The sequence below is a fragment of the Etheostoma cragini genome, chromosome 9 (genome assembly GCF_013103735.1).
Source record: "Etheostoma cragini isolate CJK2018 chromosome 9, CSU_Ecrag_1.0, whole genome shotgun sequence".
Lineage (NCBI taxonomy): Eukaryota > Metazoa > Chordata > Actinopteri > Perciformes > Percidae > Etheostoma > Etheostoma cragini.
In genome coordinates this window covers 12,130,014-12,156,602 of record NC_048415.1, presented here as the reverse complement: position 1 = coordinate 12,156,602, position 26,589 = coordinate 12,130,014, and the positions used below count along the sequence as shown (strand labels likewise).

Genomic DNA, 26,589 nt, shown 5'->3' with positions numbered 1-26,589 from the left:
AAGGGATGCCAGGGAGGGTGGTGTCCAGTAATAAGCCAAGTAGAGGCAAAAACCAAGAGGCAAAAAAAAAAATAGAGTTTTACATAAATCAAACACTGAGTAGACAGGATCAGTGTAAGCTCAATTCTGGCAGTGTACGTGTGACAATGCAGAGGTGTTGTAGTCAAGCTTGATTGCAGAATAGGAAGTTCCACTCAGGTCCGGCACACCTGACTCTGCTTGAGTAATCAGCCACACCCAACCAGGGATTTGGTTTTGCAGCGTAGTTGTGGGTGTGGACAGTTTCAAACACCGCATCAGTGTAGTACAGTACAGAACAAACCTGCAGGGAGGGAACATGCTGGCACACAGCCTTCACCCTACCAGTCTGCTCACCTGTCAAAGGCCTACATGCTCACAGTCCAGTTACAACTACTGTGCAGGGGAAATCACAACTTCCCCATGTTTAATATATTTTACACAGCACAGTGTTAAAACTGGAAACACAGACGTATTTCTCTGCTTTGGAAAGCTTGACGATAATATACAGTATAATGTGTCACATGTACACAGAAGTATGTTTTTTATGAACATTAGCGGCAGTAAAATAGCCTAATGCATTTTCTTTTATGACACCATTCTCTCTCTATATAGTAGTAAATGGGTGAGAAAAGTGTATTTTCTGCAAAGGTGACTGCGCCCAGCCAACCAGGCCGTCTATTGATTAGCGTTGATCTGGTCTGTCAGTAGGTCACCTATTCATGAATGTTGACCGATGATGTGCTAGCAAAATGCAATGAATCGAACACCGGTGCACAGATTTGCACAGCTAACACAATGACCTGCATACCATTGATCTGAATCATGACGTACTGCATCTATCCGTGACAAGGTCTGTCTGTTAAAGGGCAGGCAGCTCAATAGAAAATTGCGATTTGATTAGTTTAATCAATGCCTCTGAACACTCGGCGTCCCTCAGTAAATATGCCATTGCGTTCAACACTTTGGTCCTTCAATAATGTGTAATGTGTTGACATTTAAGAATATTATGAGACTAAAAGCACAAAGCATCCTCAGCACAAAGTGCAATCAGAGCTTTATAAAACATTTATAAAACCAAAGTTAGCTGCAAAGAGGATAAATATAAATATAAATATTTTTATTTTATTGTGGCAAAAATCTTTACACTTTTTGGTGATGGTTTTCTCAGATTTTGGCTATATTTGTATTCTTTTCCTCAGATCTAGCCTCTGGTGCCCCAAGTCTTCCTGTCAGCAGAAGCACCTGCACACACACACATACACACTCAGAAACATGTGCATCCTATGGGACATGCCTATGAACTGAGGTGTTGGACATGGCATCTGTTTCCTGTCTGTATTTGAAACACAGCAATTATAAATGTGGATTTCACCAAAGTTTCCTCACAGTTCTGAAAAGTGGGCCACAGCTGTTCTTAACCTTGCCTTAATTTGCTCTTGCCACTGAACAATAAAAGCAATGGTGAGTGTTTTGGTGGCATGGATGTATCTCAAGCCCCTACACAAAACATGCTGATGGTTATCTTGTTAAAAGCACCAAAAAGCCTCACAAATCCCATTTGGGATTCCACGTTCAGCTCTGTCCAAGGGTCACTCCGTGATTTTCTATCTCCCCTCTATTATTATTCCATTTCCTCCCCATGAACAGAAAGACCGAAATAACCCTGCTGAAATCTATGGCTCTCCGGGGGCAATGCTTTTGTGTCAGAGCAAGTGGAAAACAGCAGCAGCCAGGGCTGAATGGGACAATGTGAGATCTACAGTTTCAAGGCCTCATGGGGCTCGGTCCATAGACACAGACATGGCTCATTACATGAGCAGACTGTATGGAGACCAACCGAGAAGTGTCTTATTAGAGACTCAGCATGTTTGATTAACGGTGGAGATTAAATACTGGACTCTTGTCTGAAGCTGAATGATGGATGAGTGCACAGTGATGAAATAGTCTCTGGGTACCTGTAACTGTGTATGTCGTGAACTGAGGAAAGACAGGTTATTAGATCCTTGTTGAGGGAAACAAGTGTTGAGTCACATAAAACCTTTTCTCCCATGCATCTGTTATGATTCTTTCTCATTCCCTGACTTTTCACCACGCTACTTATTTTATGTCAGATAGTTTCTGAATGTGCAGAAAGTTGAAGCTATGAGCAGAAATCTTGCTGAAACAAATCTGAGCCATTGAAGTCCAGGGGATTTATAAATTAATAAAAATGCATTCATTTATCATTGATGTGAACAGGCACATTTAAAGAGGTTGCTTTTACACACACAAATATATAAAACATTCCACCATAAATGTTAGCATAAGAATTCACCAAAATGCAGTAAATTAAGTGTTTAACAGAAAAGAATGTCCTGAGGTAAGAGGACCCCCAGACCCCCACACAATATTTTACCCTCCTTCCCCCCTCCCATGTTCAAATTGAATCTGCGCTCTTGTATAGATTGCCATTACTTGTGCAACGCTGTTGCATGTTTTATGCTCAGAAGGCCTATTTTGTATATAAATTTCCCTTTGATGCAAAGTTATGCAATTGTTTTCCCGACCGTCATTGTAATTGTCAGCTCTGACCTCATCGATCCTCCTGACTTTTCAACAAGCGACATCAGGTCAGCTCATCCCCCCATCAGCCTCAGCAGTCCTTTGTTTTCAGTGCAAAATAGAAAATGTTAGCATAATACCATGCCAAACCAAGTTGGTTTAACATGGTACAAACTGCCTGCTGGACATCAGCATGTTAGCACTGTCTTTGTGGGCATTGTTAGCATGCTCATGTTAGCATTTGGCTCAAACTACTGTGTCAAAGAGATTTTAGCATGGCTGTAGACTCCCCATACAAATTTACTTTTCATCATAGTTGTTTCTTTTAGATTACATGACTCAACTTGCCAGCCACCAGTGCACAAAATCACTGACATCTAACTGAAACTTTTACTGTCACTTTTAATGGATGCACTTTGTCAATAATTCATTAAATCATGTCTGTCATTTTAGCTTTACGCATCTTTTCTCCACTTCAGCCAGAGCAGCACCTTTGAGGACGCAGCACATGAAATGAAGACAGTTGAAAACTGTACCCACGCATACACACACACACACACACACACACACACACACACACACACACACATACACACACTATGTGTGCATGTACAGCTCCCAGAGGACAGCTGTCAGATTCAAACTAATGAGAGCTGAGGTTGGCATCATAATGGATTTCTTCACTCTGTCAGTCTATGCATTTCTCACATTCACACATTCACAGCATCCTTGTGAAGTCATGAATGGACTCTGACATTGTCTGACACTGTCTGCCTGTAAGGCATTGGGGTCAAAATACACCATCTTCTCCAAATAAAAATTCCATCCATGTTTACCACAACTTTGCCTATAAGGTCTGCTGCACTTCTAATTCTATGTTGTGCATAAAATGACTCTAATGGTTGTTTCTGTAGCTGATGGCCTTGTTAATCACACACCTGCTGTCTACATAAAGCATCTAATTATGATCTAAGGGCATGCTGAGACATGTTACTCTCTGCTATTCCTGGGGATTTTGTTTTTTGAATTTTTCCACAGTCAAGAGAAGGTCACAATCCCTCTGTGCTCTGATTCAACCTCTCTGACATCTTAGTGCTGCTAGTGTAATCCAATCTGGGCATACTAACTAACGGCTCTGGTGCTTTCCTGGCCTTTCCTCTTGCGTTATTCACAAACAGATTTTCGTCATGCGTGGTTCAAAATGAAGCTGTGTGTCTGCCTGGCACTGGTGATGGTCTGATACAGCGATGGCCTGTATCTTCATTCCACTAGCAGGGAACTAGTAGGTAAAATCGGCTCTTCTGCTATTGTGTCAGACCAGGCAGTGACCGTCTTAAATTCTAATGTGATTTATAGTGATGAAGTGTTCACACGTGAACAAGGTATCACTGCAAAGAGGAGAAAAGTGGCAAGTACACAGAGAATACTTTGTGTTTATTAAATCCTGTGCTACACTTTAATACAGTGGTGGAAAGGACATTTACTCGGCACTGAAAAAATAAAAATGCTTTTGTCCATTCCCAGATAACATGTTTAATAATAGCATGAAAGATGGGCAAGAATTCAAATCCAACAGCAATGCACTTGACTTCTGTGCGTGCCAGAATAATGTTTTGTTGCATAGCCTATTTCCCTGTCATTCACATATGCCTGACAGTAGGTTAAACAAACACCTCTGTATTTGTTTGAGGGAAAAGTAAATGCAACATGCAAGTTTGAAAAAATACATATTTTATTCTCTCATATAAGCCAGGAACTCTCTCCCTTGACAGCCTGAAATGTTTTTCTAAAACCACTTGTCGTCCACTACCACTTTCAATCCTTTAATTATGTGAGTGGGCAGGCTGCACATGTGACTCATACCCAGGTAACCCTATAGAGAATAGAGGTGGGACACAAAGACAGGCTGCACGAAAATGTTGGTCAGACAGAAATATTAAACTACAAATCCTTCGAGCAGCTGTTAAAAGCAAGAATAGCAGACGGATGGCCTGTTGCTCATTTGTCTATACTTTATGTGGTAACTGTCCACTAATTCCAATGAGCTGGGCACATGATGTAATGCTATCTTCGCAGTATGAGGGCAACTTCTGCTGGGCTGCAGCTCGTGTAGGCTCACATGCATGATGACCATTTGACAAGCCACAAATACAGTAATGAGTTAGCAGGTTTGTGTGTGTGTGTGTGTGTGTGTGTGTGTGTGTGTGTGTGTGTGTGTGTGTGTGTGGGTGTGTGTCCTGAAAGCACATCAATTCATAATGAGCTGCTGAGGAGCTTTTTATAGCAACCGCATCAACCACTGGTTGAAAATACATTAACCTTCTGTCTCTGGATCTCTTTCTAAATAAAATCCATAGTGGGGCTGTTACTGTTTTCATTAAATGCCTCAGTATGGCCAATGGGATTGTGTCAGCTGGTAAAACACTGTCTGTCCAGATAACAATCCCCATATCCACCTCCACTGAGCAGCAGGAAGCCTCCTTTCCCCCTCCCCATGTCTTATTCAGCCCTGTTAGTGTGGACTGGTGGTGTTAGTAAGAATAAGCCCGGCTCAGGGGGAGCATCCCTGCATGCTGTGGGCTTTGGGATGCGGCCTCAGCAGACAGACGCATTAACACTAATGGCTTAAGTGCATTAATGCATCAATATCTGTGTGTTCCAGTTAATACAGTTCTGTCTGAATAACTGGCAAGAACTGTGTGCTTGCGCGTAGGATTGTTGCTGTGTGTGAAAGGAAGTGACAGTGACAGGTCTTCCACATTTAGAGAACCATGACAAGTTGTGTCACTGCTGCTTAGTCACATGCCTCTCTGACCACAGGTCATAGGAGCTGGCTTGTGAGGTGAGTCTGTTTCTTCGCCATTCAGATATGAATCCTAATGTACAGACATTTAATAGAAAGAAGTAACTTTATCTTTTATCAGTGTCACTCTCATGTATTAACTGTTATTTTAGTGAAGTCAAAATAAGACGTGACCATTGGTGGAATATGCAGTAAGTAGGTACATTTACTCAAGTACTATATGTACTATTTTGCAGTATTTAGTTTTCAGTATTTCCATTTTTTATACTTCTATTCCATTACATCTCAGAGGTAAACATTGCACTTCCTACTGCATTAAATTTTTCTGACAGCTTTAGTTGCTAGTTACTTTGCAGGTTGAAATTATTAATACAAATTTTAGATCTATTCTGATATATTTTCATAAGCAACCCAGAAATATGTAAAGTTATTGAAATGAACTCCACCTTTACCAGCTGTAACGTTAAAGTGATGAACACATGAATGCATCCTTAACTATAGTCCACTAATATATATAATCCTGAAAGGGGCCATTCTGCATAATGAGTACTTTAATATACTGTACTGTATATAGTACTGTATATATTTAATGCTAATACTTGTTATACTTTTAGTTAAGTAAACATTTGAATGCATTTATTTTATTTTTTACACTGTGGTATTGCTACTTTTATTTAAGTTAAGGATCTTCTTCCACAACTGCATGTGACCCTATAAAAGCCGTTGTTCTTATTTTAGTATCTAGGGTAAATGTAAATAAAAAGCATCAGCTGGTTCTTAATTTATTATTCTATACATACAACACAACAGTATGTACATTTCTAGCACTTTTTTGGCCTTTTTTTTTCTATAGCGAATCACCAAAGGAGGATAGACATAAGAGCAAATAAAAAGACAATCCGTATGTTGTTAAATGTCCTCTGGTGCTTCAGCTGCCTTGTCATTAAACGACCCATGTGATGTTCTAACAACTTGTGCTCATGGTGACATCCTCCCCTGTGGGTTGGCTTCCCTGAGGCCAGTCAGAATGAATGGGCCTTCAGTACCTTAATTGAATAACTTCTACAGCCTGTTCCCTGAAAGCAATTTGGCAAAAAAGGACAAAGATCCACCCAAGACTGTAATATATATATATTATCATATCATTTCTCAGCTTTATGGACTATATATAGAGACTGCAGTGTCTTTATTTAGCAGCACTGCGAAGCTGACCTCATTTGGAGCTTCTCAAGGTAAACCCCCTTTATATTAAAACCTACTTGTTTTCCAACACAAATCGACACAACATTAAATAATTTTCTTTTTTTATTGATAATTCTATGAGGTTCACAAAACAAACCACATTTTCTTTAAAAAATAACATATTTAAACATCTTCACTTTACATTTTAATACATAAAGGTTTTTTCTTTTGCACAGCAAAGATATGACATTTATGTTTCAGACAACATATCAACACACATTTTGTACATGTAGTCAACATAATACTTGATTGAAATCAACAACAGTGCAAATTAAATGTAAATAAACAGGCTGTTACAGAAGCGCCCAGACAGGAAAATGAAGGATGCCTGTTTAGACCCACTGAACCACTTGGGAAAAGAACATAATGTGCTTTAAAAACAGAATGTTTTTGGGTTGTAATGAGCATCTTTCAATAGAAAAATTAATTTTTTTAAAGAGCGAGAAAAAAAAGTTAAGTAAGCTTGAGGATACAACAAATCCTCTTAAATAATAAAAGAGATGGAACTAGTGCCGTGCGTCCTAGGGCGCGCTGGGAATTTGTCGGTTCAATAGTCATCTCTCATGTGGGCATGTTTTTTTTCAATTTTTTTCTGTGTTTACACAATCTTAAAAACATCATTCAGTAGCCTAGTTGTGTGTTTAATGCGGCAATTGTCCCAGAATCCTCTTTTTTCTGGATCCTTTCAGCTAGTCGTGGAGGCACCAGACAAACACTCTCCAATAACGTTGACGACAGAGGAAATGTTTCTTATGGAGACAACAAAACAGAGGCGCCCAGAAATGCCTAAACTTATTCAGGCAATTTCCTGCACCTTTACCTCTTCAAACCCGTTAGTGACCGGTGGGGGCTCCTGGTTGCTGTCTATTGAGGACTCACTGCCCGTGCTCTCTCCAGACAGAAGTCTGGTGACTCTGAGGTCAGCTTTCAGAGTCCGCACATCGTTTCCTATGCTCATCTCTCCCAAATCGTTAATAATCTGAGTCAACTCCTGTTTACCGTTGGCAACACAATCCTCGTCCGTGTCCAGAATGTCCTCACACTCAAAGTGCATCGCTTTCTCCTCTTCCTCCTCCCCGACCAAGTCCTCTGAGATGGAGCCCAGTTTGGGTGCGCTCCGGCTGCGCTCCACCGGTGGTTTGTAGTAACACTGTCCGTTTAGCAGCTTCCTGATGGGGACCAATGGGATGGTTTGTTCCCCTATGAGCTGCTGCTGCTGGTGCCTTGCATCGTCCCTCCGTTTAAGTCTTTTGAACTCAGCCAGGGCCGTGGCCGAGGTCTGGTACAGCAGCAGCGCCATGGCTTTTGCCTTCTCCGGCTTGGACACCAGCACTGCGTGGCAGCGCAACATCACGGCCTTGTGCTTCATTTCGTGCCTGTAAACCCAGGCGAAAATCTTCGGTAGCCTCGGGTCCGCGACACAGTAGGTTATCCGGTGCAGCAAGTACAAGTGTCCCGGCCTCCTGGCCTTGTCGTCCATATGCACCATCCGGATGCCCTGGGAACTGATGGTCAGCCTCATCTTGGTACCGTTCTTGCCCATTTCGCTTTTGCCCCAGATCTTGCTCACTGCCACGTCCGTGCAGCCGTCCCCTTTGGACTGGATGGTAGTGGCATTCCCCAGGTAGAGCACCGTGTATGTGGGATCATCACTGGTGATCTTCACCTTTTTCCTCTTTGACTTGAACATGCTGCCCACCCTGTTGAGTGCGCTCTCTGGGCAGGACTTGGCGAAAGAGGTGAGCGCAGAGTAGTTGAGGCTCACCGCATAGCCCTTCTGCTTGGACTGCTTGTCTTGCTCAATCAGGTCGAACTTATTCTTTTTCCAAGGCAGCATTTTATTGCTGTTTCCAGTCAACAGCACCAAAGTCTACTGAGAGAGAAAGAAACAAATAAACGTTGTATTGACCTACTACTATTTCCGTAACGTGTTTATTTCCCTTTCAGGTCATTTATAAGCTACTTTGTGAGAAATTAACGCAAAGACGATGTACTTCATCTGTTCATCCTCAAAAGGGCTCTTTTCCATTGTGGATCCGCAGGTCTCGCCGATGTTCCGAATGGAGTCTGCTGCTGTAGGACGAGTTTCGCGGATTATATACAGGGAGAAACCATTTGAGCCACTGTATGGGGGTGGCTGAACCAAATGAGAATAGACCTGCATTGGATAGTATCGATTGTGTTCGTTGATATAAAAACTCTCACGCTTGCCTGCTTTTTCCAAATAGCTGCAGCACATTTTTTTTATACAGTTATACAGGCAATATAACTGTATATTAAATAAACAACATATAACATATAATTCAATTAATTTAAGATGTATAATTGAAACATAACCTATTCAACATTTAGAAGCATAATATTATTAACATTCCTTTTTACAAGGTGTAACTGGGAATGCCAATATCTAGCCTATAGGTTATTACTATACAGAAAAATGTAAGACACATAGGCTATAACATAGTAGTCTGTGTATAATCTCTCTACATTTCTACAGGACTATAATATGTGTAGTTTAAGAGATTAAAACACAGATAATCGGGTTTTAAACAAGTAAAATCAACACTGAGTACGAAGTAACTGAGTCCCCACATATTTTAGATCAATAACTGTAATGGCAATGCCTTACGCATAATTAGGCAACCATATTTCCACCCCACCAAATAGGGCTTGTTAAAAAAAAGGCATTGACATCATCTCTCACATTAAAAAAAAAATTAGATTCGTAATAAGTCATTAAAATATTGTAACTTTGAGTGTTCTTGCCTGAGATAGAACCAACACATTCACCCTCAACAATCTTTTGTATCGCATTAAACACAATTTTAACAATACAAACATATAGCTGTCAGAATCACACATTGATCCAACGGTAAATTAAGGAATATAGAAATATATGATTAAATAGCCAGATAACAACTATATCATTGAGAATGGTGTTTTTTGCTGCCATCTTTTGGTTGACATCAGAAGTGCATTTTTTCATCTTGTGTGTTTGCGTGATGATGGAAGATGATTTTCTTATTACTTTGCGCACATCCGACTTGTGTATTGTAATTTACTTTAGTAATATATTCACAATGATTGTATTTACATATATTTAACTGTAAACCAGATGGCGTGCATACATGGGGAACGAATGTTGGTACTTTCCTCTTTTCTTCAGGGCAACTTTGATAGCTGGACAAAGAAGTGGACCGTACCACATGGAAATAAAATAAGAGCCATAGCAATGTCACTGAAGATGCTTACAATAAAGCAGATACCATCCCATTATTTAGTGGTTAATTATACATATGTGGTAAGGCAATTCGTACTACTTTAATAAAATATATCAATCAATGTCTACGAGAAGAGGTTGATTCTTCCGGATATGAGGCTTGATTGGTTTGTCCCACTTCCTGTTTTCACTACCCTAACAACTGTAGTGCACATGGGACACACTTGCTAGTAATATATAGCGTTTTTGCACCCTCCAGGTATAATATTTTAGTGTTTTCTTGTGTGTGAAATATCTTATTTGATTACAGCAGTGACAACATCAGAAGTAAGTATGGGTAAGAAGAAAGCAGGCGGAGGAAGCGGCCTAGGCCGAGCACTGATCAAGGAGAGACTCCAGGCAGGCCGAGGAAACAAGAGGGGCGACTCATGGGTATGGCATAGCAACAACTAGAGGATGATTCTTCCATTGCTCATTATATATATATAAAGTTCAAGTTTACTGTCGGCCATTGGACATGTAGCCTAATAATATCTCTTCCCTGCACATCGGCAACGTCAAGCACTTAAATACCTGTTCGTCATAAATAAGCTCTAGTGGTAAATTCGGTATGGAAATAAATTATTCAGGTGCATTGTTTTTTGCCAATAACGAGATTATTCGAACTGGTTTAGGGTATCTATTAAGCAGCGGTATGTCTAATATGTTGTTATAAATGACTTTCGCAGATTCACACCAGTGAGCTGAACGATGGCTATGACTGGGGTCGGCTAAACCTGCAGTCGGTGACAGAACAGAGTTCCATGGATGACTTTCTGGCCACTGCCGAACTGGCGGGAACGGAGTTTGTTGCAGGTATAAATAATACCTCAGTTAGGTCTTGTGGAGTTCTTGGGTTGTTGTGCGTGTATATGTCCCGAGGTTGTCAATAATCTTTACATATCAAGCATGACACGGTGTACCCATAGCCCCCATGCATGCCATTCTCTGATACAGTTGTTGTATCTATGCATCGTAACAAGCTGGATGCAGATTTAGTAGTTAATTGTGGACTCTCAAACCACATTCACAGTGGTTTCTGCACGGAAAAGTTTGGGTTGTACCTGTTGATATTGTGTTGGTTGGAGCTGCAATGTGCCTATCCACTCTCTTTTCTAAGTATAAAATGGACCTACTCGATAGCATTAAGGATAGCACTAACATTGACTATTTAGTGTGAAAGGTAGTCTAAAGTTTAAAAATAAAATATAGAAAGTCAGACTCAAGGGGTAGCACTTTTAAGAAAAAGTGTGAATGTGTAGTGTCGAGATAGACATGAATGGCAGCACTATGTTGGCTTAATTAGTGTGAAGAAGAGTCAGAGACGAAAAGTAACGTCTCTAAAAATAGAGTCGTGAAAGGTAGTGACACTGTGGTGATCACGAAGGATAGCACTAACATTGACTATTTAGTGTGAAAGGTAGTCTCAAGTTTACAGAGAAAGTCAGATAATTAATATAGAGAAAGTCAGATAATTAATACTGACAAAGTCAGAGAATTAATACAGAGAAAGTCAGATAATTAATATAGAGAAAGTCAGCTAATTAATACAGAGAAAGTCAGATAATTAATACAGAGAAAGTCAGAGAATTAATACAGAGAAAGTCAGAGAATTAATACAGAGAAAGTCAGATAATTAATATAGAGAAAGTCAGATAATTAATACAGAGAAAGTCAGATAATTAATACAGAGAGAGTCAGATAATACCAGAGAAAATCACTCCTATTTTGTTTTTAACTGTCTATTCATGTGTTTTATCGGTTTTTGATGCTTATGATTTTTAACTGTTTGTACTTGTGTTTTATCTGTTTAACTGATTTTATGTAAAGCACTTTGAATTGCCCTGTTGCTGAAATGTGCTATACAAATAAAGCTGCCTTGCCTTGCCTTACTCATTCCCCTAATGGTCTTGTTATTGAGCACATGGACTGTTAGGTTACAGTGTGCTGCACCCTTGCTGCTTAGAGGTTCATAGATAAATTGTTCCTGTGTTCTAGAGGAAGTTGGAATTTAGGCAGCAGCTACGAGGGTGTTTGAATATATTTTGTTTTAAATATTACTGTGTCATGCATTGCTCCTATGTCCTTTAATTTCACTACTACTCATTTTTGCTTTGTTTTTTTAGAGAAACTCAACATCAAGTTTGTACCAGCGGAAGCCAGAGCCGGCTTATTGACAGCTGAGGAGCGAACCAGGCTAAAGAAGCTGCATGAAGACAACAAGCATTTCCTCAGAATTCCTCGGCGGTAATTGGAACAGATCTAAATCATTTTATGAAATTCCTGTACTTTATGAAATTCCTGTACTTTATGGTTTGTATTTCTAAGTTTTGTTTATATATCTCTCTCCCCCCAATTTTAAGCCCCCACTGGGACGAAGGCACCAGTCCAGATGCGCTTCAGCAAGCAGAGAAAGACAGCTTCTTGGAGTGGAGACGAGTGCTTGCACAGTGTGTAGTATTCTGTAAACTCAGTCACCTTTGCTCTTACAAAGACTGTTTCCTTCTAAGCAGCAGTGTTATTGCTGCATGTTCACTATTGAGAAATGGTGCACAACATTAAGAGCATTTGTAATATTGGTTTCATTAGTGTAAGATTATCAGTATCAGCTGTGTAACTGCAAGTGTTACTTCCAAAGGCTAGAAGAAGAACAGAAGTTAATTCTCACCCCATTTGAGAGGAACCTGGAGTTCTGGCGACAACTGTGGAGAGTGATCGAGAGGAGGTGAGAAACAAAATGCAGACAGCTGTCAGCTCATTTGTCTTTAATAAGGAATGCGTTTTCCTTTTGTAATACTAAAGGTAAACTGTTTTTGTGTTTTCCTGTAGTGACGTTGTCGTGCAAATTGTTGATGCCAGAAATCCTTTGCTGTTCAGATGTCCTGACCTAGTGAGTGCATTTAGCAGGGGGGTTAAAATGGGAAAGAGAAGTTCACCGCTGAGGGGGGATGTGACTGAACAGTGACTACACCTTTCAATGTTTTTAATGACAGTTATCCCTGCATACAACATACACATTCTCAATGCTGGGTTTCGGTCACCATTTGTTCTCTTGTAGAGTTCCATCTGAGAATTTGTCCTCAAAGATTTGTTCTCAATGTAGTTATTTATGAATAAGTAAAATAATCAACTTAAATAAAAGAAACAAAATTCTATAAATACTGTACAAAGGTGAACTGAACACTTGACACATTTCTCTTGTGCGCTGCCAGGAGTTGTATGTAAAGGAAGCGTCGGAGCATAAGGTGAACATGCTGTTGTTAAATAAGGCAGACCTGCTGACCAGGGAGCAGCGGCGATCCTGGGCCAGACACTTCCAGAAAGAGGGGCTGAGGGCGGTTTTCTGGTCTGCCCTGGCTGAGAGAGACAGACTGGATGCAGAGGAAAAGGTGAGAAAGTGTAGGTGTGGGAAAATGTACATAACCTTTGATTATAATGTATGTGTTAATACATTTATTTACATTTCTTGGTGGCAACTACATATCTTTACCAATCAGTTTGTCATTTCAGATTCTTTTAGAGGAATCCTTGTGACTTTAAGTAGAGACTTGCTGCTGCCTTTAAACCCAATATCAAAGTATAAAATGTCTCTTCTCACAGGGCATGGAAGTGGAGGATCCAGAGTGTGAAGAGAGTGACCCAGAAGAGGAAGCACAGCCAGACAATGAAGACTCGACAAAAAAAGGAGCAGCTGGGGAGGAGGAGATAAAATTTGCGGAGGAGAAGGAAGATGAGGGAGGAGAGCATGATACAGACGAAGAGCAGCAGGAAAAGATAACTGTGGAGGAGGAGGACTGGTACACCTGCTCAGAAGATGGCGAAGAGGAAGGGGCTGTCGGTTCCTCCGATAAACCCGCCTTTTACAACTCCAGCCGTCTGCTGCATAAGGATGAGCTGCTTGACGTGTTTAAGGCTGTTCATAACGGGTCCAGGTGTAAGGAAGGAGAACTGACAGTGGGACTGGTGGGAAAAAGTTAACACTAAACATTTGACTGCAAGATGCATGCTTTGATCAAGGCACCCTATAAGTTTTCTGATCGACTGTGTATGAATTCAACAGGTTGGGTATCCTAATGTGGGGAAAAGTTCCACCATCAACACTATTTTAAGGAACAAGAAGGTGTCTGTTTCAGCCACTCCTGGACACACTAAGCACTTTCAGGTACAGGACTCCTATTTAAACATCTCAACATTAATTCAAGTCATTCTAGTCATTAACTGAAAGCATAAGGTGTGATTGATTTTGTTGCCTTTGCTTAATGAATCACAGACTCTGTATGTGGAGTCAGGCCTGTGTCTCTGTGACTGCCCGGGGCTGGTCATGCCCTCCTTTGTTTCTACCAAAGCTGAGATGATCTGCTCTGGGATCCTGCCCATTGACCAGATGAGGGATCACGTACCGGCAGTCTCCCATATATCCTTTCCCCGGCAGCTTTTTCAGTCAGTGACAGATCGGCCTAAAACTGAATCATCCAATCATGGCAGTGTGGTCAACTAAACCCTTCTGTCTCTAAACCCCAGCATCAGTTGTTGATTTATTTTTCTGCAATGACTTTGAATAACCAAAATTAATTTGACATGTTTGTGTTGATGTTTAAAATGGTTTACCTAGAATCTTGAATTTGAACATCATGAAGCTCTTCCAACTTTAAGAATTTCTTGGACCTCGTCCTTAACAGATTTCTCACATATGTCAGCTGATCCCTAGGCATGTGTTAGAAGGCACCTACGGCATCAACATCATCCGACCACGAGAAGATGAAGACCCCGACAGGCCCCCCACGTCCGAGGAGCTCCTGATGGCTTATGGATGTGAGACTTCCAGTTATCTATTGTAATTTGTCCACTTCATGTTAGCATTTTCTTGGTTTCTCTTGAATGTGTTTTTTTTTTTTAATTGCTCTGTTTTTGAAAGCATTGTGTAAAGTCTGCTTTTAGGTAAGAGACGCAAAAGTTTATTATTGCATTTCCCTGCGTTTCAGACATGAGAGGCTTCATGACGACGCATGGCCAGCCTGATCAGTCCAGATCAGCCCGGTACATCCTGAAGGATTATGTCAACGTAAGTGCCAGACGCGAGTCAGAACTGAAAAACTAGTATAAACCACTCTTTAGTATTTTTGTTGTTGGTTTTAGCTTCTTTTATATAAGGTTAAATTGGGCATAAGGGAAACATTCATTGAGTACCAAATGTGTAGACAGTCTCCTGTAACACCTGTATCATTAACTAAAGATATATGAAAATATGTGCATATTAAAAAAAACATCCTCTCCCCAACAAACTCTTCCTAACAATGTTGACTCCTTACAGGGAAAGCTTCTGTACTGCCATCCTCCTCCATATATTAATGCTGAAGACTTCCAGCCGCAGCACAACAAGTTCCTGAATAGAGACTCGGGCGGCTGGGACCTCTCCTCTTCTTCCTCCACAACAACAAAGAAGATCCGGAGAATTGAAAATGTGGTGGACAAGAACTTCTTCCATCAGGTACGGTAGATATACTGTCCTTTTATTAGTAAGAAAATGCCTTATTAGCTGTCATAAAATAAAAAATTGAAATGCTTGAGTATTGATGGGATCTCTGTTTTCAGGAGAATGTGCGGGCGCTCTCTAAGGGGGTTCAGTCTGTCATGGGCTACAAGCCAGGCAGCGGACCCGTTGGCCCCGGAAAACCTGGATCAGAGGCGGTGGTAGGAAAACCCTGGAAAAAACACGGCAACCACAACAAGAAGGAGAAAGTACGCCGTCTTACAAAGCATCTGGACGCCTGACGAGGATATGAAATCGAAGCATTTTTAATTACAGATCATTTAAGCAGGAATGGAATGAAACCTCCACTGCAGTTCACATGCGATTCCAAAGGAATTTAATGCTGATCAGTATCTGTAGGTAGATGCAGGCCCTTTAATCCTGTGAGTATGGAAAGGTCAGACTCTCCCTATTATTATTATTGTTATATTAAGAAAGGATGATCATGTACAGCGCTGGGTAGAAAATCATATTGGTGCAATGCATTCCATAAACTGGATCACCAGTTGTACACCCGTTCTCCCTATGGTGTTCAGAAATGGACTCAACATTCAGAGGATGTGTATTTTATTACACATTGAACAGAACGTTTTCAATTTGTATTTTGGAGGTGTTTCAAAAAACACATTACAAAGTCTATATTAACCATATACAGTACTGTATGTTTGATACTGCTTTTATCCATATACAGTTGTGATTGTTACTAAGATTATAAAATAAACGGAATGTTTTCATGTTAGTGCATCCCTCCTTCACTCCATTTCCACAAGGTTATCGTTGGTTAAGGCTGCACAGTGCAAACTGAAAGAAAAATATTCAGTGTATTAGCAAACTTTAGAAAAATTCAAATGGCATATTTAAGCAATTATTCATCTAATAGGGCATGTACAGGCATATTCCTTTCCTGTAAAGGTTAGCATAATTTGCTGCAGTTTAATGCACATTTTTTAAATACTTCTAATCAATAATTTAATGAAATGACTTATGTGAAAATGATCACCCATAGTGTTTACAACAAAGCTGAATTCACCAAAACGTTGCAGACAATTGTTTAAAATGGGTTAGGGATAGAGTCCTGCTCCCGGGGGCGTGATCCTGATTACTGGAAGCTAATGTCTGCCAAACAAGATCCAGGTTTGACTTTTTTTTTTTTTTACATAGAAGGGATGCAAATTAGCTTTCCAACGTGAGACCTCTAGCCTAGGCTCCAGCTAATTTCCCCACATTATTCAGTATTCCGTAGTGGATCACAGGTGAGCTCCTCCCTAAAGTAGCAGGCGCTTCCATTATGCTCCTGTGTTTCTGGCGGCTCTCCTTGCAGCACAGGTGTTGCAGGTGTTTTTTTCTAGTAGGCTTACCACGAAATGCAAAAAACATATTCGCAATTAATATGGGGGGACGTTCATTGACCCTAGAAGCACAGACGGGAGGAAATCTCATCACTTTCTACAGTTTGGTACAATTTTGCGTCGATTCAGTCGCAACCTGTTTCTCTCATGGCGCAGACAAACTTTGCGTCCCCATCGGTCTCAGCTTCCTGTCTGCGCTGCTTTTACTGCTTTCATGTTTTCTGTAAGTAGCTTTTCATTCAGTGCTTGTTCCAGTAATTTATTGGAAATGATCTTACATCAAACCCGTGTTAACTCCAAAAGGCTCGTGTATCAGAGGTGCACATTTCGGGGCGGGAATGCAGGAGACACCATCACTTTCCTCTACAGCCTCCTCGGTAACATGTGCAGCACAACTGGAGCCATTCTGTCCAGACAGCTGCACATTCAGGTAGCAAACTTTTTAATCGTTTAACCCTCATGTTGTCCTCGGGTCAAATTGACCCGTTTTCCTATATATATGTTCTTTTTAACTACCCAATTGTAATTCCACACAACGCTCTTTGGCAAGTACAAATCTCTCCTTTCATAAATTTGGGGGTGTCTCATTCAATTTTATAGCATTTGAAGAAAAAAGATGAAGTGGTTTTCGAAACAGTATTGAGTAAAAGTTGACATATTCCAGTTTGTGATTATTTATCAACATACTTTCCTTTAATTTAGTCTAAATAATTCCTATTTTCTGCTCTAACTCAAACAATAGGACAAGTTGGTGTAACGTAGTGTTGAAAACCTCATAAAAAGTGACAAATATTGAAGGGCAACAAGTGTTGAAAAAAGGGACAAAAATTGAAGAAAAAGTTAAAAACATTGATAAATGGCATCAACAATCAATTTTGACGGGAAGAAAACACAATGGTAAACTAATTTCTGCTTCCTCTCTGTAGGTTTTGATGAGTGCTTTTGCTGCTGCTGTTGATGCTGTCAGTTTTCTGGCATGCTGTTTTCCTGTGCTGCTGTGCTGGAACTCAAAGGCAGGTACGTTGAGAGGGATGCCAATTCATTAAAGGTTGTTGTTTTTTTTTGGGGGGGGGGCTTGCCCATCTTTAATTCAGAGTAACAGTGGATAGACAGGGAAGGTGGGAGAGATGGGGCCTGACACGCAGCCAATCGGATTTGCCACCGGGGTGCTGCAAAGCCTCAGCCTACATGGGTTTTATAATTATACTGGGTGAGCTAGATGTCGCCCCATGCCAATTCTCTACAATAATTCAAACCTTATCATTCCCAGAAATTGATCAACTGTACACTGTTTGAACAAAGTGGAGGAAGGTAGCACATATGTTTTTAGTATTAGCACCTAACTGACAGGCAAAACAGCAAGGCGACTTATCAGAGCAGCTCTACAGATAACCGAAGTGTGTGTGTGTGTGTGTGTGTGTGTGTGTGTGTGTGTGTGTGTGTGTGTGTGTGTGTGTGTGTGTGTGTGTGTGTGTGTGTGTGTGTGTGTGTGTGTGTGTGTGTGTGTGTGTGTGCGCGCTTTCTCTTTCAGAAAGGAGGCTGAGGAAGATGAGGGGGCGGAGGAGACAGCACCTCCTTGCTGTGTGTGTATTGATGGTGGTTGCAGGAGGTTTTCTGAAGTCCACTGTGAGTCAGCCAGCAGACAGGCCTCTCAGCGCGAGGAGACCGCTGCATGCCGCCCCGCAAGTAAGCGCACACACCACCACCGTGGCCAGTTGTAGTCCTTATATTTGTACAGTGCAGTTCCATGGACAAATATGGATTTCCATTTAATGTGTTGTGAGTGACAGCTGGAATGCATTTACACTTTACTTACACGTAACTACGTATCTGTCACTCTGTAGTTTTAAATACTCCGTGCATCTTTGCAGTGTAGACTGATGTTTACGTTCTTATTTGTTTGACAACTTAAAACTGTTCTTCTAACAGAACAACACTGAAATCCTGGGTTACATGCTTGGTCTGCTATCCTGTGTGATCGCCTGTACCTCCAGGTTCCCTGCACTTTGCAGAGCAGTAAGCAACAAACAGTCCATGAGTCTTTTTTTTTGTCTGAGCCACTTATTGCTTTCCCAAAATAGTTCCCTGTGTTGACTCGCTTATAAACAAATCCCATTTGTTTTCTCACTTTAGTACAGAGGACGGACGTTGACCAGGGCCTACATGTTCTCTGGACTGCTGTGCTCACTAGCTGGTTCACTCTATGCTGCTGCCATACTCCTCTACGACACTCAGTTGTCGTTTCTCTTAAGAGTCATGCCGTGGCTGCTGTCGGCAATATGCTGTGTCATCCTGGACCTTCTTGTATCCTTATAAAGCAAAGACGGACCGCGTGTTATTTACTCTGTCGGTTTCGGGGCTACGGCTGCACGATATAAGGAAAATGTGCAATAACGTTGTTGAATATCGCTATAATGATCTTACTTGCGAGAAATAAACAGATATTAAAGTGTACTCCATTCTGCATTTTTGCTGCTTTCAGTATTCTGCTAAAATACAACACTTTGCTTGTTGCATTTAAAACTACCAAAAGGAAATAATTTTTTATATTTTTTTATTGAACAAATTGAACATTTGAATTGAACATAAAAGTCACGACTAAAAAGAATTGAGTTTTTTTTTTTACCAAAGCCTTTATTAAGGCCTTGACCACAGAACTGGAGATGGTCTGTAGCATTTACAACACTATTGTTTTAGCTTTTCCAAGTTCTGAACTCTCTCTGGTAACACTTTCAGCAATAGCAAAAGGCACCATGACTGACAGAAAAAGTGCAGCACAAACAGAAACCCCAAAAGTCATAATTACAAAAGAGGAACTTCACAATACTGCCCACACTGTTGATTTCAATGATGTCCTCATTTGATTGAATGTATGTGAATTGTACTGATTTTCAACCAGGTGTGATTTGTTTACCTTAAATCCAACATCTTCAGATTCTTGTCATCTACTGGTGGAAGAGGGGGACCAGACAGAAGCTTACCTTTTTTTCTTTAGACACAGAGAGCCTTTTAGGTGGCTCGGCCGCCCCCCACGAGGATAACTCTGTCATGAAGAGACAGAGAAAACAGCAAGTTCATTCATCAGCACGAACAAAAGTATGTTATCATACTTCCTGTTTTAAGGTCCTATTTGGGTTCCTAAACCCTTGGAATTGTATGTGTATCCTGATCTTTCTGAGTGAATTTAAATATGAACTATGTAATTTTTTTTATATTTAACATTGACAACATAGGAAATGTACTTATTCTCTCACTTCACTTATTTGTCTGGATGTGTCAGCTTGAATGTGCATAAAGTAAAAAGAAGAGAGAATGCAGGCATTCCTTTGGATCAGAGTAATTTTTTATAAATTCAAATGTCTTGTTTTGAACATGATACTATTAAACCTTTTCTTCAAAGACAGAAAATGTCCAGAAGATGACTGAGATGGGCCATTATATGGATGTCAGTTATCAACCTGCAAAGAAAGTAAGCAAATAATCTGTGGTGGCACAGACTGCATACTCTAAATGTGCATTAATCAGTTGTCATTCTTGCAGTGGAAGATGTATGTGTTGTGTTTTTGTTTTTCTAAAGGAGGTGAAGTTGTCCAAGGAGGAAGTGGAGGACCGGCCTCTTAACAGGACGGTGGAAGTCGGCAGTTTCGGCTCTTCAGATAACTCCTGTGACTCTTCACAAGTCAGCTCAGATCTGGAGGTGGGTGGGAGCCCTGTTTAGCCCTGTTGGTGAGCAGCATGACATTTTCTTTCAAACTTGAGTACGCTAACCAATCAGAGTAGATATCTAACAGAAATGTTTAATAAATACATTTAATGCTAAAGTACTGGCAGTGTAGTCAACAATTGCACACTTGTCATTGTTGTTGCTTTTTTTTAATCAATGATATTAACCCCCATTGATTTAATGTTAATCCAGGAATAACCTGGACGTAATATTTCACCTTTTTATTTAATTTCAATCAATACATTGTCTCATCTTGATACCTCAGATACTTACTATAGTTTTGTGTGTCTGATAAACACCTTTTAAAAACGTTTTGAATATCTGAATTTCAAGTCTGTGAGTAATTATAGCTATGAAGTGTACTTCTTATAGTCCGCCACTAGGTGTCGACAGCATGTTGACATAATTGTGTGTTGTGTGATTACTGTGATAGTATGAATGAATTTAACAGGGTGTTTGACTGCTGTTAACTTGTGCTATATCACCTTGTGGGACCTGCTGTTATTACTTAATTCATTGCCTTTTCATACAGATTTATATAAGGTAGGTAAGGTTTTCCCTGCACAGCAGAGGAGTTAATGAAGGGACATTGTAATTGACCCACTTGAAGGGTTGAAACATCTGTTCTTCTGTCCATCTACCTGAAGCGTATTTAGATTTGTGTACCTACTGTATAATGGTCTCTCTGTGAGATGAAATTAAATGCCTCACAAATTGATTTTAGTAGTTATAAAAAGCAAAGTCCAGCGCTCAGACAGATCAAGAGACTGTGCTGCGTCACACCAAGCGTTGTGCTTCACATGTGGCTCTGAGAGAAGTAAATCAGTTGTCAGAGGTTCTTGTAAGAAGACAACAGTCAGCATACTCTTGTAGGATTGATGAGTCAAACACTATAGAGACGTGTGTGTGTGTGTGTGTGTGTGTGTGTGTGTGTGTGTGTGTGTGTGTGTGTGTGTGTGTGACGCATGGTTTACATTTTAACTGGTGATTTGAGGTTAAGCAAAACGTGGCTTCATTCTGCAGTGTACAGTTGTGACCAGACTTAAATATCGGCTACGCAGCAAAAAACAGTCATGTTTTATACAACGGCTCACATTTAAATTAACACCTTTATTTGAAAAGTAATAGTTTGAGTTGCAGGAAAAGTGACGTTTACAAGCTTTTTTTCTGTTCAGGTGCACACAGCCACAAGGAACTCCCTAACTATTGTGCTGTAGAAAGCCAAGCTATGGAGGATGTCATTTAATCAAAAACCAAGGCAAATGGTGCGAGCATAAAAAATGACAGCTTGATACCATTCACCAAACGGGAATAAGCAAATGACGTGACTGTCTTTAGTATAGATGATGTTAGAGAAGGACTTTTACAATGTTTTGTGTACAGTGTTTCATGTGGTAAAGCATACAACAGTCTCTGGCTGTGTGAAAACCTCTTCAACTTAATCTAATTTCAATTCACGTTGGTTGGTGGACAAGTGTTTGCCAGAATGCTTCAGAAGCTTCCAAATAATCAGTGTTTTTGGGAAAGCTGGGATTGGTCTATACAACCTGAGCTATTAAACTAAAGTAATCTATTAAACCCCTTAATATTACTGTTAATTTTCTCTGATCTGTAATGAACAAATCGCCACTCTGAAGTCTCTCTAAACATGGAACAACAGCAGGTATTTTCATGAATTGGTCCCTCCCCCTCTCTGGGACTTTACCCACTGGCAAGTAAGAATTAACAGAAGCTGTTTACTTTGATTGTGATTTTATGGATTGAGGGTTTGCACAGACAGTGTCAAATGTTTAACCCCTAATACACAAAACTCCATTTGAGTTCAAGACTGTCCTTTTTATTTGATTGCAGAACTTTCCCACTACAAAACACAGAGGTTACCCAACTGTAAAATGCTTCAAAGCAAGCTGAGGACAGAAAGAAAAAGATCATAGTGCTAGTGAACAATTTGAGATGGTTTTACATATAATGTGAATTTAAATGTCTGCCTTTTACGACATCTCCATAATTGCTGATCATGACAAAACCACACAACGTTTTGGAGTGTGCTGCCTGCAAACACAGTTTGAACAGTAGTGTGCAGCGCTTACTGCAGCCAGCAGCTTAATTTGTCCATTGTGCTATGTGTTTCTTGCACATTTCTGCTGAGTGCCAGTTCTAAACTGAGGTGGAGGTGGGGGGGGGGACTGAGGGTTACAGTGAGGGTGGGGATTTTTTGTGATTTGCCTTATGGCCCAATTGTTCTTCTGTAAAGGACCCTTGATTAAAGACCAGGGTTGGGCATGTCCGCCTAGGAAGTAGTGTGAAATAGTTGCCTTGTCTATAGGGGGCCAGTGTTACCCTCTGCTATTTTGGGAGATGTTTATGGTCTCTTGTGTGATGCCTGCTGTCCAGGACTTGACTGAATCTAAGTCTAAGCTTTTTGCATTTTTGACATGTAGCGGCGTCTCTTACACAACATGAGTCATAAAAAGGTATTTCATTTCAGGATCTCTTAACGTTACAAATAACCAATGTAAAATAGGATAAGGATCAGGACCTCAGACAAAGTAATGAAATATGCCTGTGCTCTAGAAATTATGAGGCAAGACGAAGAAGTGCTAAATGAAGGGTAATTGCAGTCAGGATACAGTCGAGATTGTGTAAGCAAACTGCAGCCACTATGAGACATCTGTCAATTGAGCAAAACACACCCAAAAATACCCCTCTTGACATTGTTTAATTTCCCCAAGACGGAGAATAAGAAAAGGAAAAAAAAAGAATGGCTACAGGGATAGTTAAGAAGATAAGGCATGATGTCTCTTATATAAGTATTGTAAAATACGACATCATAATCCTCCAGCTGTAATTCTGCATTGTAATTTCTTAACCTGTCTGTATTTTCCAGTGGGATTTTGAAGAGGCTATTGCCCAGTGGAGTGAACCAACAGCAAAACAGGAGGTGGATGAGTTTCCACATCAGGAGTGGCCAACAAATCCCAAACCCTTTAACATCTGCACCTGTGCCATGTTTAGACTCCCACAGAAAACTCTGTCTGGTACAGAAGAGGATGAAAGTGTCTTCTCTGGAAGCTTGGCAAAATGACAGACATGTCATTCCTGTTAGTGATGTGTTACACAACTCGTGCGTTAATTTGAAGGGAAATAAAAAGTGTAAAACCTGACCTGTTATTTTGTTTTACTTAAACTAATTAGTTTAGTGTGTGGAATAAACTGCATCTTTCCCCTCACCTCAACAGCGAAGAAAAAAAGAATGAACACAAGGTGCAAGTACGCTTCAAAAAACTGGTACAGCTCAAGATACAAGACGTGTGCAGACATCTAGTGCACCAATGACAAAAATGTAGTGCAACAATAAACTATTAATGGGAGTAGGGTAATCGCAAACTCACTTTCATTTAGAAGCCATAGAAAAGAGGTGCATCAATTTCATCAGTTTCCAGAAAAAAAAGTAGACACCATCCGCTCCCTACGATCCAGTTTCTCCACACTGCCTGTCCTGACTGCCGACCCGCAGCCTGGGATTTCCCAACATCTTTGCTGTTTTTTTTGTCATCTCACAACGAGAGGTTGAGGACGTCATCAACAAGATGAAACCATACACCTGTGCCCTGGACCCCTTCCCCACAGCACTGGTAAAAACCAACCTCCATGCCATAAGTCCTATCATTAGAAAGGTTATTAACCAGTCCTTCCAGGCTGGCCATGTTCCATCAACACTGAAAATTGCTATCATCAGGCCAGTTATCAAAAACACCCTAACCCAGAAGTCTTTGCCAACTACAGGCCCATCTCCAACCTTCCTTTAATTTCCAAGGTGCTGGAAAAAGTAGTTGCCACACATCTTCAGGACCATCTTAAACACAACAACCTGTTTGAAAAATTTCCAATTGGTTTCCACCCTGGCCACAGTACAGAAACCGCCCTGGTCAGGGTCACAAATGATCTGCTGATGACCGCTGATGCTGGCTCCCCATCTCTTCTCATCCTCTTGGACTTGATTGATTGCAGCATTCAACACTGTGGACCACAACATCGTCCTAATTCCACTTTCTGTGTTTTTGACACTGCCCATGAGTGGTTCTCATCCTACCTTACCGGGAGTACTGAGCATGTCGCCTTGGGAAAGGCTTAATCCCTGACATACGTCACCTGTGGTGTTCCTCAAGGCTCAGTGCTCGGCCCCATGCTGTTTTTCCTCTACCTGCTCCCCCTTGGCCATGTCATAAGCCGGCATGGAATGTCATTCCACTCCTCTACTGATGATACTCAACTCGACCTCTGCTGCCCTGCCATCATCCACTCTGACCACTTGTCTGGAGGAGTTAAAGGCGTGAATGAAGCAAACTTTTCTGCAGCCAAACAGCTCCAAGACTGAAGCCATCTTAGTTGGCACTCCACACAAGGTTCGGTCATCTGACGTTACCAGCAACACCTTCTCTGGCCAAAATATTCCACTTTCAACATCAGCCACTAACCTGGGTGTTAAAATGGACTCTCATCTGACCTTTGAGGCTCACATCTCTGCAAGACCTCCTCCTTCCACCTCAGGAGCATTGCCAAACCCTGTCCCATATTCGCTCCTGCAGACGCGGAAAAGCTTGTCCACATTTTTGTCTCCTTCAGGTTGGACTACTGCCATGCGTCCTCACCGGGATCCCTGTGAAAAGGCTTCAGACCTTGCAGTACATCCAGAACAGCACTGCTAGGATCCTGTTAAGGGTGTGCAAACAAGACCACATCACCCTATCCTCAAATCACCCCCCCACCTCAAGGAACTCCTCAACCCACAGACCTCAACACTTACCCTCCGATCTGCCTCAGCCTATCTCCTGAAACCTCCCAGGACAAAGCACCACAGGCTGTGGATGCTTTTAAACATGGTCTTAAAACCAACCTTTTTAATTGAACGCTTGCCCTTTTTCTTATTGTTTTTGTTTATTTTATTTTCATGCTCTTCATGTGTTTTTAATTTTAAGCACTTACCTTTTTTATCATGTAGCACTTTGAGTTTTTTGTAAATATAAAGTGCATTACAAATTAAATATTATGAATACAGTTAGTGTAAATAAATGTAAAGTGATAAACAGCGTGTGTGTGTGTGCTCTGTATGTGGTCTCGTTGCTGATGAGACCCAACAGTGTTGTATTGTCCAAATTTAATAATACAATTCGAGTCATATTTGGCGGAGCAGTTGTGGGTCATTGTGTGAACAGTAGTGGGCTTAGCACACACCCCTGGGGGGCGCCGCTTCTGATCCCGATGCACACTGTCTGGGAGAGAATGGCCAGAATGCACTTACTATGGGAGGTGTTCAGGCCTATGGGCCCCAACTTCCAACATTGAAATGAAATCAATGAACAGCATTCTCACTTGAGTGTTCTTGTTACGGCTAGGTGGAGGGCCAGAAGAAATGGCGATACCTTTGAACGTGTTTGCAAATTGGAGGGGGTCACGTGAGATGGGGAGACGGGATTTGTTGTGGTCCAAGACCAGCTTCTCAAAGCATTTCATTTTGATTGGTGTGAGTGCTACAGGGCGGTTGTCATTGAGGCAGGACATCGATGACTTTTTTCAGCACTGGGATTTTAGTGGCGGTGACATGATTGAGTGAAAGCCTGGCTCAGGGAGATGTTGAAGACATCCATGAGCACATCTACCAGCTAGTCTGCATGCTCCCATAATGTAAAGGAAGGTTAAAAAAAAAAAAAATACCTCCCCCAATAAAACAATACTGCGACCCTCCTGCCTTGCAAGGTTATTGGGTCATATCCTGTATTTTGCTAGACAAACCGGGTTATCAGGGCTGGACTGGGAAAAGCCCCGGCAAAGCAGATAAGCACCAGACGTGATGGTCAGGGCTCCTCTGTCCTCTCCATCATCCCTCCATCTGCCTGCTCCGAGGCTTTTGACGCTAATGCTGGAGCAACAGACCAGGGCATTTTTAACTGAAGGGACTTCCTCAAACCTGATAACAAAACAATAAACAGATTAGAAAAAGTCATGGAGCACATTTTACTCCTCCTTGTTACATTTCCTCAAATGACATGTCCGTCTGAGACAAATGACTGGGAAACAACTAACAAAGTACAACAAAGCAATTACTGATATCAGCAGTAG

General features: G+C 41.0%; 3 protein-coding genes across 4 annotated transcripts; 2 read left to right on the top strand and 1 right to left on the bottom strand.

Moving 5' to 3' along the window:
- Window positions 1-7,202: 7,202 nt before the first annotated feature.
- fam43a (family with sequence similarity 43 member A) lies at window positions 7,203-8,692 on the bottom strand. The gene is made up of 2 exons (XM_034882301.1): window positions 8,602-8,692; window positions 7,203-8,480 (listed from the first exon to the last, which is right to left on the bottom strand). Exon 2 carries the CDS (start codon window positions 8,442-8,444, stop codon window positions 7,404-7,406), a length of 1,041 nt encoding a protein of 346 aa, XP_034738192.1. The 5' UTR covers window positions 8,445-8,480; window positions 8,602-8,692; the 3' UTR covers window positions 7,203-7,403.
- A 1,305-nt stretch (window positions 8,693-9,997) lies between these two features.
- Window positions 9,998-15,645, top strand: lsg1 (large 60S subunit nuclear export GTPase 1). The gene is made up of 14 exons (XM_034882281.1): window positions 9,998-10,259; window positions 10,556-10,682; window positions 11,993-12,113; window positions 12,230-12,316; window positions 12,505-12,591; window positions 12,696-12,756; window positions 13,079-13,255; window positions 13,467-13,829; window positions 13,927-14,028; window positions 14,137-14,280; window positions 14,555-14,678; window positions 14,849-14,928; window positions 15,178-15,354; window positions 15,459-15,645. Exons 1-14 carry the CDS (start codon window positions 10,161-10,163, stop codon window positions 15,636-15,638), a joined length of 1,929 nt encoding a protein of 642 aa, XP_034738172.1. The 5' UTR covers window positions 9,998-10,160; the 3' UTR covers window positions 15,639-15,645.
- A 956-nt stretch (window positions 15,646-16,601) lies between these two features.
- Window positions 16,602-23,746, top strand: tmem44 (transmembrane protein 44). Of its 2 annotated transcripts, none has more exons than XM_034882450.1 (10): window positions 16,602-16,968; window positions 17,049-17,175; window positions 17,672-17,762; window positions 18,277-18,431; window positions 18,675-18,761; window positions 18,879-19,049; window positions 19,680-19,841; window positions 20,146-20,214; window positions 20,323-20,442; window positions 23,357-23,746. In XM_034882450.1, the coding sequence occupies exons 1-10, from the start codon at window positions 16,685-16,687 to the stop codon at window positions 23,552-23,554; spliced, it is 1,464 nt and encodes a 487-aa protein (XP_034738341.1). In that variant the 5' UTR covers window positions 16,602-16,684; the 3' UTR covers window positions 23,555-23,746. The 2 variants fall into 2 exon arrangements, with proteins under 2 accessions (XP_034738341.1, XP_034738342.1); XM_034882451.1 differs by having other exon boundaries at window positions 16,603-16,968; window positions 20,323-20,471; window positions 23,357-23,469.
- Window positions 23,747-26,589: the final 2,843 nt, after the last annotated feature.